Consider the following 13,530-nt stretch of genomic DNA (forward strand, 5'->3'; position numbering starts at 1 on the left):
TTTACATGCCTGTTAGATACTCAAGTAGAGATATTAAATAGACAATTGATTATAAAACTCTGGAACTCAAAGGAGAAATTTGAGAAAATACCAGCATTCAGTTCCATGAAACTGATGACATTGCCCATGTAACAAGGAAAGTTCTAATGAATCTGAGAAAACAGTCATCACTCATTTCAACCTAGAGGCTGGGAAGAGAAGAAGGATCTAGCTAAGAAAACTGAGCTGGGAACAAATGATGAGATAGGATGACAATGAAGGCAAGTAAAGAAGGACTTCCAAGAAAAAGCAAGCATGAATGTGTCAAATGAGTAAGATGAGGATGAAGAATTAACCATTGACTTTGGCAAGGCAGAGGTCATTATGACCTCAACAAAAGCAACTCCATCCAACTAGAGGAGATGAATGTATAAATTGGTTCTAAAGATAATGAGAAGTGAGGCTATGGAGATAACTGTTTGGAGGAATTTTTCTTTAAGGAGTAACAGAGAAATAGGACTGGTACCTGGTACCTGGAGGGGTACATAGGATTAAGGGAGAGTGTTTTTTGTTTTTGCTTTTGTTTTTATAATGGAAGTTATTGCTGCATGTTCATGTGATGAGTCATCCAACAAAATAAAATGATGCAAGAGAGAGAGGGAATAATTTTAGAAGAGCTTAAAGTTAGATAGGATGGGATCCAACATACAGGTTGAGGGAATGGCATTTAATATGAATAAAGACAGTTCATCCATTATTAACAGGAGAAAAGGCAGCATATGTACAGATGCTAGTAATTTGGTAGATTCCATGGTGGAAAATGAATTGACAGGGGAAATGTAGTATGTTTGCCAAGCAGCATTAAGTGCCCACTTGAATTTCAAGATTAATTTAAAATCAGTCAGCAGAGTTATTTGTTTTTCTTGTCATTGTTTTTCAAGTGAAGGCAAGAACTGTATTTAACTGGCCAGAATGGTAGAGGAGGAAGCAAGGGAAGTAAGGATATTTGCAAGGGAGTGATTCCATTAGCAGACCCTGGACTATCAAGTAAATAAAGGGAGACAGAGAACAAAGGTAGTGATATAGGGACACTTGAGTGTCTCAGTCAGTTAAGGGTCTGCCTTCAGTTCAGATCATTATCCCAGGGCCCTGGAAAGAGCCTTGCATTGGGCTCCCTGTTCAGCGGGGAATCTGCTTTTCCCTCTCCCTCTACTCCTCCCTTCTGCTCTCTCTCAGTCTCAAATAAATTAAAAAAAAAAGTTTTTTAAAGGTAATGATATATAATGAAAGGTTAATAACCTCAGTAGGTTAGAGGTCCTTTTGATGCTGAAGAATTGATAAAGGGGGTACAAGGACGAATGGGTGAGCCTGAAAGATATAACATGGTTAGAGATTAGAGTGCTTGATATAGAAATTTTGGAAATGGTACAGCAATTGACATTACAAAGGTTAGAGAAGTAAATGCCTAAGATGGGGTGAAGGATGCCATTATTCAAAGTGCGGAGGTCAAAGAACCCAGAAGCCAAGTGAATCATCCAATGGATACTGAAATCCCCATGCATGGTAACAGAGTTGGCAGTAGACAGAAAGGCAGTAAATTATAGGAGTTTCAGTGGAGTGGAGGGAAAAGAAGCCTAACTAGGTGGGTTGAGGAGAGAACAATGAGTGGGAAAATGGAGTCAGTGAGTATAGACAACTTTTTGGACAAGTTCTGCAATGAAAGAACAGAAAAATGATAGCTATGGTAGGAAAAGGAGGGGTCTGAAGAAGGCATGGGGTTAAGGCTTTTCTCAAGATGAAAGGTTCTTGAGTATATGTTTATAGATATATGTGATCATTTATGGGACTGATTTATTAGAAACGGAGAAATTAGGGCACCTGAGTGCCTCAGTGGTTGAGCATCTATCTTCCTTTGGCTCAGGTCGTGATCCTGGGATCCTGGGATTAAATCTCACATTGGGCTCCCCGCAGGGAGCCAGCTTCTCCCTCTGCCTATGTTTCTTGCCTCTGTGTGTGTGTGTGTCTCTCATGAATAAATAAATAAAACCTTGGGAAAAAAAGAAATGGAGAAATTAATTCTGTAGGAGAGAGGGGGGATTATGGCAAGAACAAAATTCTTTGGGAGACAAGAGCAGAATCCAAAGCACAAGTGGAGGATTTTGCTTTTCATAGAGAAAGGCACAATTCTTTGAAATATGGAAAAAGAATCCACAGGTGTAATTTGGGTAAGGCAATTGATTAGTGTTAAGAAAAAAGCTTGTGAGTGGTTGCTTCTATTTGCTCAATAAAGTGTGAGACAAAGTCTTCAGCTGTTTAGGAGTCAAAAGTGTAACATTTAGAGGAGGGAAAAGAGGACAGTCATTTTCTCAGAGATTAAGAGAACTAACTTAAAGTGAGCTTGCTAGGAAGTATCAAGCGACCAATTAAAATGCGTGATCATGAAATTGAAATAAAAGAAACCATATGATTGTGTGATATTGTACAGCAAGAGTCAGCTGCTCAGGTGTAGGCAGAGGATGGATGGTTAAGTTTAACCAGCGTTGGTGTTTTAAAAGCTTGGGGAAGTTTGGTGGATAGCCAAAGAGTCAACAGGGTGGTGGAAAATGTAAGTGAGCCACTGACAAACCACAGAACGGAAGCTGATAAAGAGGAGTCAAGGAGAACATGAGATTAAAAGTGGTCAGCTGAGGGACTGGAAGCCTAACGTGGACAAAGAATTGTTTTGAGTAGGGTCATCAATGAAAAGTCGTAAGTGAACCAGTGTGATTAGAGCAAGGGGTGTTTATACCCAAGACCCATTAGCCCTATAAGGTACCTTGTAAACTTGGTGAGGACTGCAAACATTTAGTAAAGTGTACACTTTGCATTCCTGCTCAATTAATATTTTGTTACTACCACTTTAATAATGTAATAGCTAGCATTTATTGGGTGCCACCATGTGCCAAACACTGACAAAGATATCCTCCCTTCAAGGATCTCTCCCATGAATTAGGGAGAAAGATAATGATGTAATACATCTTAAGTGTTATAATAGAGGTACTGTTCAGTGGCAGCCCAGAGAAAATGCAATGACTAACTGTAGAGAAGAATTAAGAAGAGCTTCAAGGGGCATCCCTAGACGGCTCAGTGGCTTAAGGGGGTCAGACTCTTCAATTTGGCTGAGGTCATGATCTCCCAGTTGTGAGGCAGAGCCACATATCCAGCTCTGTGCTCAATATGAAGTCTGCTTCAGATTCTCTCTGCCTTTCCCCCACACTCTCAAATAAATAAAATTTTAAAAAGAAAGAAAAAGCAAGCTTCAAAAAGGAGTTACAATGGGGGTGCCTGGGTTGGGCCTCTGGTTCTTGATTTCAGCTCAGGTCATGATCTCAGGGTGGTGGGATCCAGCCTAGCTAGGGCTCCATGCTGGGAGTGAAAGTCTGCTTGAGATTCTCTCCTTCTCCCCTGCTCATTCTAATTAATTAATTAATCAATCAATCAATCTATCTATCTTTTTAAAAAAGTTACAATGAATAATCAAAGACAGCTAGGAGGTCATCAGGTAAACGGAGGAGAGAGTGAAGTTATTCAGTTTCATTGTCAGAGTCCCACACGGTCCAAAGATAGATGACTACAAAGCAGCAGGTAAATGAGACAAAAATCACCTTTCTTTAAAACAAAGTGAGCTCTTGCATGCAAACATTCACATTAGGACCCTCAGTGCCTTGGGAAGGGCCCCAACACCTACCGCTCGGGGAATATCGCAGAACCCGTGGCGGGAACCTGGTCACCGGAGAAGGGGAGACCACCACGGCAGCGCCGGGAAGCAGCTCGGCTCCACTGGGCTTGCGGGACTCGTGGAGAGCCTGGGGCTCTCTGGGTTTACGCGGCTCGCGGGGTGCATGGGGCTCGTAGGCTTTGTGGGACTCCGGGAGCTCATAGGGTTCGTGGGACTGAGAGGCCTTGTGGGGCTTATAGCGCTTGCAGGGCTCAGAAGGCTTGTGGGGCTCACAGGGACTGTGCAGTTCAGATGTCTCCTCGGACTCCTCACACTCGTTGTATCCGTCTCCCTGGCTCTGCTTGCGGGCCTCCTCCTCCGGCTCCTCGGGCCCCTCAAACTTGCTGTGCACGTCTAGGAGCCTGAGCACAAAGGGCTTCTGAAGGGGTTCGGAGGCAGTGGATATTTCCGACGTGTCATGCCCATCTGAAAACGCAGATGAGCCTGAAAATTGTTTCTCCATTGACGTCCGAGAAGCTCCCGCTGCGCGCTGCGCGGACCCTCGCGCGGGCAGGCGCGCTGCGAGCCTTCTGCTGGACCGGGGGAGGGGAGGTTGGCTGCGCGCGCCCCGCCCCGTAGCCCCGCCCCGTAGCCCCGCCCCGTAGCCCCGCCCCGTAGCCCCGCCCGCCCCGAAGCCCCGCCCCGCCCCGAAGCCCCGCCCCCAGCCTCACTGCGCTTCCTCTGTTGCTAAGGCGACGCGCGCCCGCGGGCGGAGAGAAGCTGGCGGGCCCCTGACCAGCTGCTCCTTCTGCGGAGGGCGAGGACTCCGGAGTGCTTTCCGCTGCGGAGGCTTTGGGGACAACAGCAGTTTCCATTCTAGTTACAGCACCACTGGGACAGCCGTGCCAGGTCCCTGATAGGTTCAGAGGCTCTGTGGCGCGGGTTCTCCACGGGCCTTTGTTTCCTAATCATACTGCGAGGGATAATATTCTAAGGCCTCCATCACTAAGATTGATTTCCATCAGTTTCTAGTAAATGCACAGCAGTCAGGTGGGTGTGCGAGATGGGCGACACCAGTGTGTCATTTGGGCCCAATCTAATATTTTAAAAAAATCTCGAATTTAGATTTTTTAAGAAATTTATTTATTAATGAGAGACAGAGAGAGAGAGAGGCAGAGACATAGGCAGGGGAAGAAGCAGGCTCCATGCTGGGAGCCTGACATGGGACTCGATTCCAGGTCTCCAGGATCAGGCCCTGGGCCGAAGGCAGGCGCTAAACCGCTGAGCCACCCGGGCTGCCCCTGAATTTAGATTTTTTTTTAAAGTTTTCTTCACACGAAGTTCTACACACAGTGACAAACACAGGATTACAAGAATAATTCATCTACAACCTGTGTCTTGTTACAGGGCACACTGTCTACTGAAGTGCGCTGTAAATCATTGTGCTCTATAAGTGATCTTATAAACCCTGTAATTATCTTGTGAACAGCACAACTCTTGGTACCCTATGTGTGTATGTTGAGAACATTAATTTGTTACATGTGATATTTATAAGGATTTTATTTATTTATTCATGAGAGAGACAGAGAGAGAGGCAGAGACATAGGTAGAGAGAGAAACAGGTTCCATGCGGGGAGCCCGATGTGGGACTCGATCCCCGGACCCCAGGACTACGCCCTGGGCCAAAGGCAGATGCTTAACCGCTGAGCCATCCAGGGATCCCCCATGTGATATCTTTAAAATACAACATACCAGAACTTTTATAACCTTGTTTTTGACAACCCCTTCCCTCTTATGTCTTATGGAAATTGGATCATACAATATTTCAGGATGGTTAGAAACCCCGGATTTCAGCCTCTGCCCTAAAGATCACCAAATAATGACCTTTGGACAAATCCCTTAACCACATGGTATCTTACTTGGTCTTCACTCTGGAAAAAGATTAAATCAAATGCAGACTACTTCCAGCCCTAAACTCTGATTCTGTCTTTTTCTTGTTTTCTAAGGTAGTCGGGGATATATATTATTTCCTGGACACCTACTTCAGAAGTGATGCCAAAAGCTTTTAGGATCAGGAATGATAACTCTATTCAGTCTTGTTTTTCTCACATTCTGATTCTAGCTTCTGCATTTTGATAGTAATTGTCATGGCTGGAGATTTTCCCTCAGTGAAGAGCTGTTGAGTGTCAACATCGTGGTGGCTGCTTGATACTAAGGATAATTGAAGCTGGGACTTGAGATGCTCTCAGGCTAGTAAGGGACGTACATGTCACAGTGGTTTCTAATGAAATGGCACTCAACCAAGACAGGTTGGCGTGTTGTCAAACAGGCTGCCTGGCTGACAGCCTCCCCAAGAAGCCTCATAGGTGGCATTCATTACCCTAGAATAATGACCACTGCCAGCATTCCAGGCTCAGAAACTTTGTTAGCACATGGAGTAGATCTGTCTCTTCAATTATTAAGTCAACATTTGTTGAGCCCCAACTATGTACCAAAACTCTTGCAGTTAAAAATGATAGAAATTGAACTTAAATTTGTGTGTGCCCAAAAAGGGCACTGAGGGGTTGGAGGACTCATTATACTGGGAAATCTAGGCATGGGCAGATTTCAGGAGTTCAAGGACAACAAGGATGTCTCTCCATCTCTTGGTGCTGCTAGCCTCTGTTAGGTTTGGATTTGTCCAAAGGCCATTATTTGGCAATTTTTAGGGCAGAGGCTAAAATCCAGGGTTTCTGACAATCCTGAAATATTGTATGATTCAATTTCCATAAGACAGATAAAAGAAGGTCTGACTGACATTAGAAACCCAAGTGGCTGTTGTGATATGATACTGTTCAACATTATTCTGCAGCTCTGATCGTGAGAAAGCCAGCAACCTTCAAGTATCACACTCTAACATCTCATCTCTCGGAGGGCAATTAACATTTTGCACATGTATGCCTAAGTTCAAGCATATTCCATTTCAACCCAATACTTGATAGTTGAGGCTATGTGCTAACATTCAAAGGGGCTAATCATCTTCACTAATTTTTTTTTTATTTTGCCACAGATGCCAAATTTTAAAAGGGAGGATTTGCAGAACAGATCCTCCTTTCAAATCTTTTTTTTAAAAACTCAGTATGCTTAGGTGTTTTTTTCTAATATATATTATTTTTACTTATTTTAATTTTTTTGGTTACTAAAAGTTGTTATTGCTAAATTGAATATATTTATACAACTTCAATGCAATATTTTAACACATAATATAAATGGTTCACTTAAGTTTAACACACAAATAATATTTACAAAACATTGTATGGGGGGACGCCTGATGGCTCAGCGGTTAAGTGTCTGCCTTCAGCTTAGGGCGTGATCCTGGAGTCCCAGGATCAAGTCCCACATCGGGCTCCCTGCATGGAGCCTGATTCTCCCTCTGCCTATGTCTCTGGCTTTCTTTCTGTGTCTCTCACGAATAAATAAATAAAATCTTTAAACACACACACACACACACACACACAAACCCAAACTCCAAAACACTATAGGAAAAGGTAGGTTCATGAAAATTCAATTTAAGTAAAAGATTAGTCTCATTATCACTACTAATAGGAGGAAACCCAAACCTTAAGTGATGAGAAAGAAAGTCCCAAATTTCTTGGTGTCCCAATATTCTTTAGATTGGAGGAATCATCAGTGCAGGAGCTGACTGCTATGTCCAGCATGTGAAGGTGGAGGAAATCCTGACAAGGAGGGGGCTCCCCTAACTCCATTCCACTGACCACACTGACCCTCTAATGGATCACATGGGTGTACACAGCCTGTCAGGTGGGAGGCCTCAGTTTAGGGGAGGGAACAGCCCTGCTTTAGGACCTGGTCCACTCCTGGGCAAGGGTCCATCAGGCCTTGGCTTTTGGCAACCTGGAAGTTGGAAAGCTCCTTGTGATGTGCTGATTCTCATTATTGGTCTTAGGCACTTAAGCAATTTTATAATCTCTCCCCACTTCCTTCTTGTCCTGGATGGCTGGAGCTCTCCCCCTTCGATTCTTGAAACAGGGAAGTAAATTCCTGCATTAGTATCATGTTGGTCCTCTTCCCTTTCCTATAATATAGATTATTTTTTAAAAGATTTTATTTATTCATGAGAGACACAGAGAGAGAGAGGCAGAGACATAGGCAGAGGGAGAAGCAGGCTCCCAGCAGGTCCTCCTATGTGAGACTCAATCGGAGGACCCCAGGATCATGACCTGAGCCAAAGGCAGACACTCACCACTGAGCCACCCAGGTACCCAATATAGACTATTTTTAAAGCAGTTGTAGGTTCACAGCAAAATTGAGCAGAACATAGAGAGAATCCCCATATATCCCCATTTGCACATAACCTCCCTCATTATCAGTATCCCCTGGTACAATGGGATATTTTTTCCCATTGATGAACCTACACTGACACATCATTATCACCCAAAGTCCATAGTTTATATTAGAGTTCCCTCTTGCTGTTGTATATTCATTCCATGGGTTTAGCAAATGTATAATGACATATATTCATCATTATTATGTCACACAAAGTAGTTTCACTCTCATAAAAATCTTCTGTGCTCCACCCATTGATCCTCTCCCCTCCCCCATCTGGCAACCACTGATCTTACTGTCTCCATGGTTTTGCTTTTCCTAGAATGTCATATAGTTGGAATCATACAACATATAGTCCTTTTGGATTAGCATCTTTCATTTAGTAATATGCATTTAAGGTTCCTCAATATCTTTTCATCACTGAATAGTTCATTTCTTTTTTTTTTTTTTATGATAGTCACAGAGAGAGAGAGAGGCAGAGACACAGGCAGAGGGAGAAGCAGGCTCCATGCACTGGGAGCCCGACGTGGGATTCGATCCTGGGTCTCCAGGATCGCGCCCTGGGGCCAAAGGCAGGTGCCAAACCTCTGCGCCACCCAGGGATCCCTGAATAGTTCATTTCTTTTCAGCTCTGAATAACATTCCATTGTTTGGATGCACCACAGTTTATTTATCCATTCACCTACCGAAGGACATTTTGGTTGCTTCCAGGTTTTAGTAATTATGAATAAAACTTCTATAAACATCCATATGAAGGTATTTATGTGAACATAAATTCTCAACTCCTTTGGATAGATGCCAAGGAGTGTAATCATGTGGTAAGAATATGTTTAGTTTTGTGAGAAACTGCCAAATTGTCTTCCAAAGTAGTTGTACCATTCTGTATTCTCACCAACAAGAATGGAGAATTCCTGTTACTCCACATCCCCCATCAGCATTTGGCATTGTCAGTGTTCTGGATGTTAGCCATTCTAATAGGTGTATGGTTGTATTCAACTATTGTTTTAACTTGCATTTCCCTAACGGAATATGATGTGGAGCATCTTTTCATGTGCTTGTTTGCCATCTGTGTATCTTCTTTGGTGAGGTGTTTTTTAAGGTCTTTGGCCCATTTTTTAATTGGGTTGTTTGTGTTATGATTGTTGAGTCTGAAGAGTTCTTTGAATATTTTTTTAAAGATTTATTTATTTATGATAGACACACACACACACACACACACACACAGAGAGAGAGAGAGAGAGAGAGAGGCAGAGACACAGGCAGAGGGAGAAGCAGGCTCCATGCCGGGAGCCCGACGTGGGACTCGATCCCGGGACTCCAGAATCGCGCCCTGGGCCAAAGGCAGGCGCCAAACTGCTGAGCCACCCAGGGATCCCGAATATTTTGGATAATAGTCCTTTATCAGATGTTTCTTGTGTAAATATATTCTCCCAGTCTGTGGCTTGTCCTCTCATTCTCTTGATAGTGTCTTTTGCAGAGCAGAAAGTTTTAATTTTAATGAAGCTCAGCTTTTCAATTTTGTTTTTCATGGATTGTACCTTTGGTGTTGTATTTAGAAAGTCACCACCGTAACAAAGACCATCCAAGGTTTCTCCTTGTTATTTTCTAGGAGTTTTATAGTTTTGCATTTTACACTTAGGTCTGTAATCCATTTTGAGTTAATTTTTGTCAAGGTCATAAGCTCTGAGCCTAAATTCATTTTTGGATATGTTTGTCCAGTGATTCTAGCACCATTTGTTGAAAAGGCCACGTTTGCTCTGCTATATTGCCTTTGTTTCTTTGTCAAGGATCAGTTGACTATATTTATAGGGGTATATTTCTGGGTTCTCTGTTCTGTTTCATTGATCTATTTGTCTGTCTGTCACTAATATTGCACTGTTCTGATTACAATAGCTTTATGGTAAGTTTCAAAGTCAGTGGCATCTGTCCTTTAACTTTATTCTACTTCAATATCATGTTGACATTTCTAGGTCTTTTGCCTCTCCATATAAACTTTAGAATTGGTTTGTCTATATCCATAAAATAACGTGCTGGGACTTTAATTGGTATTGCAATGAATCAATAGATCAAGTTGGGAAGAACTGACATTTTGAGAACATTGATTCATCCTATTCATGAACATGGAATATCTCTATTTATTTAGTTCTTCTTTGATATCTTTCATTGAAGTTTTGTAGCTTTCCTCACATAGATCTTGTAAATATTTGTCAGATTTAATACCTATGTATTTCATTTTTGAGGGGGTGCTAATACAAATGGTATTGCATTTTTTAAAAAGATTTTATTTATTTATTCATGAGAGAAACAGAGAAAGAGAAGCAGAGACACAGGCAGAGGGAGAAGCAGGCTCCATGTAGGGAGCCTGACATGGGACTCGATCCCGGGTTTCCAGGATCACACCCTGGGCTGAAGGCGGTGCTAAACCGCTGAACCACCCGGGCTGCCCTGGTATTGCATTTCTAATTTCAAATTCTACTAATTCATTACTGATATATAGGGAAGCAATTGACTTATGTGTGTTAACCTTGTATCTGGCAACCCTGATATAATTGCTCATGAGATCCAGAAGTTATTTTGCTGATTCCAATTTTCTTTAAAGATTTTTATTTATTTATTCATGAGAGGCATAGAGAGAGAGAGAGAGGCAGAGACATAGGCAGAGGGAGAAGCAGGCTCCATGCAGGGAACCCAATGCGGGACTCAATCCCGGGACTCCAGGATCACGCCCTGAGCCGAAGGCAGGTGCTTAACTGCTGAGCCACCCAGGCATCCCTGATTCCAATGTTTTATGTAGATGATCATGTCATTTGTAAACAAAGACAATTTTATATTCTTCTCAATATGTATACCTTTTATTTACTCTTCTTGTCTTATTGCATTAGTTGGGACTTCCAGTATGATGTTGAAAAGCAGTGGTGAGGGGAACATCTTTGCTTTGTTCCTGATCTTAGTGGGAGAGCTTCAAGTTTCTCAGCAATAAGTATGATGTTAGCTATAGCTTTTCATAGATTTTTTTATTTTTATCAAGTTGCAGAAATTCCCCTTTTTTCCTAGTTTACTAGTTTTCATTGTGAGTGTTGAATTTTGTCAAATGCTTTCTCTGCCTCTATTGATAGCGTATTGATTTTTTTTTCTTTTTTAGAGTATTGATGTGATGGATTATATTAATTGAATTAAGTGTTTTTTTTAAAAATATTTTATTTATTTGATACAGAGAGAGAGACACAATGAGCAGAGGGAGGGGCAGAGGGAGATGCAAACTCCCCATTGAGCAGGGAGCCCAATTTGGGGCTTGATCCCATGACTCTGGGATCATGACCTGAGCCAAAGGAAGACACTTAACCAACTCAGCCAGCCAGGAACCCCTGATATTTAAATGTTAAACCACCTTTGCATATCTGGAATGAATCCTACTTGGTTGTGGTGTATAACTATACTTACACATTGCTGGATTAAACTTGCTAATATTTTTTTTTTAAGATTTTATTTACTCATTCATGAGAAACACAGAGAAGGGAGAGAGAGAGGCAGAGACACAGGCAGAAGGAGAAACGGACTCCACACAGGGAGCCCCACATGGGCGTGGATCTCCAGGATCACGCCCTGGACTGCAGGCGGCGCTAAACCGCTGAGCCACCGGGGCTGCCCAACTTGCTAATATTTTGTAGACAACTTTTGTATCTATTGGTTTGTGGTTTTCTTGTAATGTCTTTGTTTTGGTATTAGGGTAATGCTGGCCTCACAAAACGAGTTAGGTAGTATTACTTCTGTAGAGAACTGATATAATTTCTTCCTTAAACTTTTTGTAGAATTCACCTGTGAACCCATCTGGGCTTTGTACTTTCTGTTTTGGAAGGTCATTAATTGTTGAATTAATTTCTTAAATAGGTATAGATCTATTCAGATTGTCTATTTCTTCATGTGTAAGTTTGGGGAGGTTGTTTCTTCCAAGGAATTGATCCATTTTTCCCTAGGTTGTCAGATTGTGAGCATAAAGTTGTTAATAGTATTCCTTTATTATCCTTTTAATATCTGTGAGATCTGTAATGATGTCCCTCTTACATTTATGTTATTACTTATGTGTCCCTTCTCTTTTTTCTTAACCTGGCTATAGACTTGTCAATTTCATATATCTTTTTGAAAAACCAACTTTGGTTTTCTTTTATCTATCCTTTTTAAGTAGGCTCCATGCTCAGCATGGAGTCCAATATGGGGCTTGAACTCATGACCCTGAGATCAAGACCTGAGCTAAGATCAAGACCTGAGCTAAGAGTCGGAGTTAAGTTGGCTTAACCAACTGAGCCACCCAAGTGCCCCTCTTTAATTTTATCTATTAATTTTCTGTTTTCAATTTCATTGATTTCTGCTGTTGCTTGTATTGTTTATTTTCTTCTGCTTACTTTGGGTTCAATTTGCTTTTCTAGTTTCTAAAGGTGGAAATTTAGATGATTGATTTTAGATCTTTCTTCTTTTTTAATCTATGCATTCAATGCAAAAAATTCCTTCTAAGCACTACTTTTGCTGCATCCCACTAGTTTTGATAACCTGTGGTTTGTTTGTTTGTTTTAGTTTTATTTATTTATTCATGATAGACATAGAGAGAGAGAGAGGCAGAGACACAGACAGAGGGAGAAGCAGGCTCCATGCCAGGAGCCCGTCGCGGGACTCGATCCCAGGACTCCAGGATCAGGCCCTGGGCCAAAGGCAGGCGCTGAACCGCTGAGCCATCCAGGGATCCCCGATAACCTGTGTTTTCATTTTCATTTAGTTCAAAATACTCTAAAATTTCTCTTGAGAGTTTTTCTTTGACCCATGTGTTATTTAGAATTGTGTTGTTTAATATCTAAGTATTTGAATTTTCCAGCTATCTTCATTATTGATTTAAGTTTGCTAAAGAGTGTTATATGGCCCACAATGTGGTTTACCTTGGAGAATATTCCATGTGAGTCTGAGAAAATTTGAATGCTGTTTTTGTTGGATAGAGTACTCTATAGATATTCATTATATCCAGTTTATTGATGGTGTTGCTGATTTCAACTATGCCTTCATTAATTTTCTGCTCCCTGGATCTGTCCATTTCTGTTAGAGGGTGCTGAAGTCTCCAACTATAATAGCAGATTCATCTATTTTTCCTTGAAGTTCTATCTGTTTTTGTCTCATGTACTTTGACACACTGTTGTTAAGTGCATACATATGAATTGTGATATCTTATTGAAGAGTTGATCCCTTTGCCATTATATAATTTCCCTCTTTATCCTTGATAGCTTTCCTCACTCTAAAATCTGCTCTAAGATTAATATAACTAGTCCTGCTTTCTTTCAATTGGTGTTAGCATGGTATATCATTCTTCATCCATTTGTTTTTAATCTGTATGTCCTTATATTTAAAGTAGGTTTATTATAGGCAACATATAGTTGGGTCTTGATTTTTGATCCACTCTGACAATATCTATCTTCTAACTGGTGCTTTTAGACCATTGACAGTCAAGTGATTATTGATATAATTGGATTAATAGCCATCATTATCTG

The 13,530-nt window shown here is 41.5% G+C and overlaps 1 protein-coding gene across 2 annotated transcripts in view; it reads right to left on the reverse strand.

The window, feature by feature from the left end:
* The window catches only part of THEGL (theg spermatid protein like), a 45,720-nt gene extending 41,457 nt beyond the window's left edge, over positions 1-4,263 (reverse strand). For both annotated transcript variants that reach the window (XM_055341633.1, XM_055341624.1), the window contains exon 1: positions 3,707-4,263. In XM_055341633.1, coding sequence (XP_055197608.1) covers positions 3,707-4,199 — 493 coding nt within the window. In that variant the 5' untranslated portion in view covers positions 4,200-4,263. The remainder of the gene's footprint in view (positions 1-3,706) is intronic.
* Positions 4,264-13,530: the final 9,267 nt, after the last annotated feature.

Source organism: Nyctereutes procyonoides, unplaced genomic scaffold (assembly GCF_905146905.1).
Source record: "Nyctereutes procyonoides isolate TBG_1078 unplaced genomic scaffold, NYPRO_anot_genome, whole genome shotgun sequence".
Taxonomy (NCBI): domain Eukaryota; kingdom Metazoa; phylum Chordata; class Mammalia; order Carnivora; family Canidae; genus Nyctereutes; species Nyctereutes procyonoides.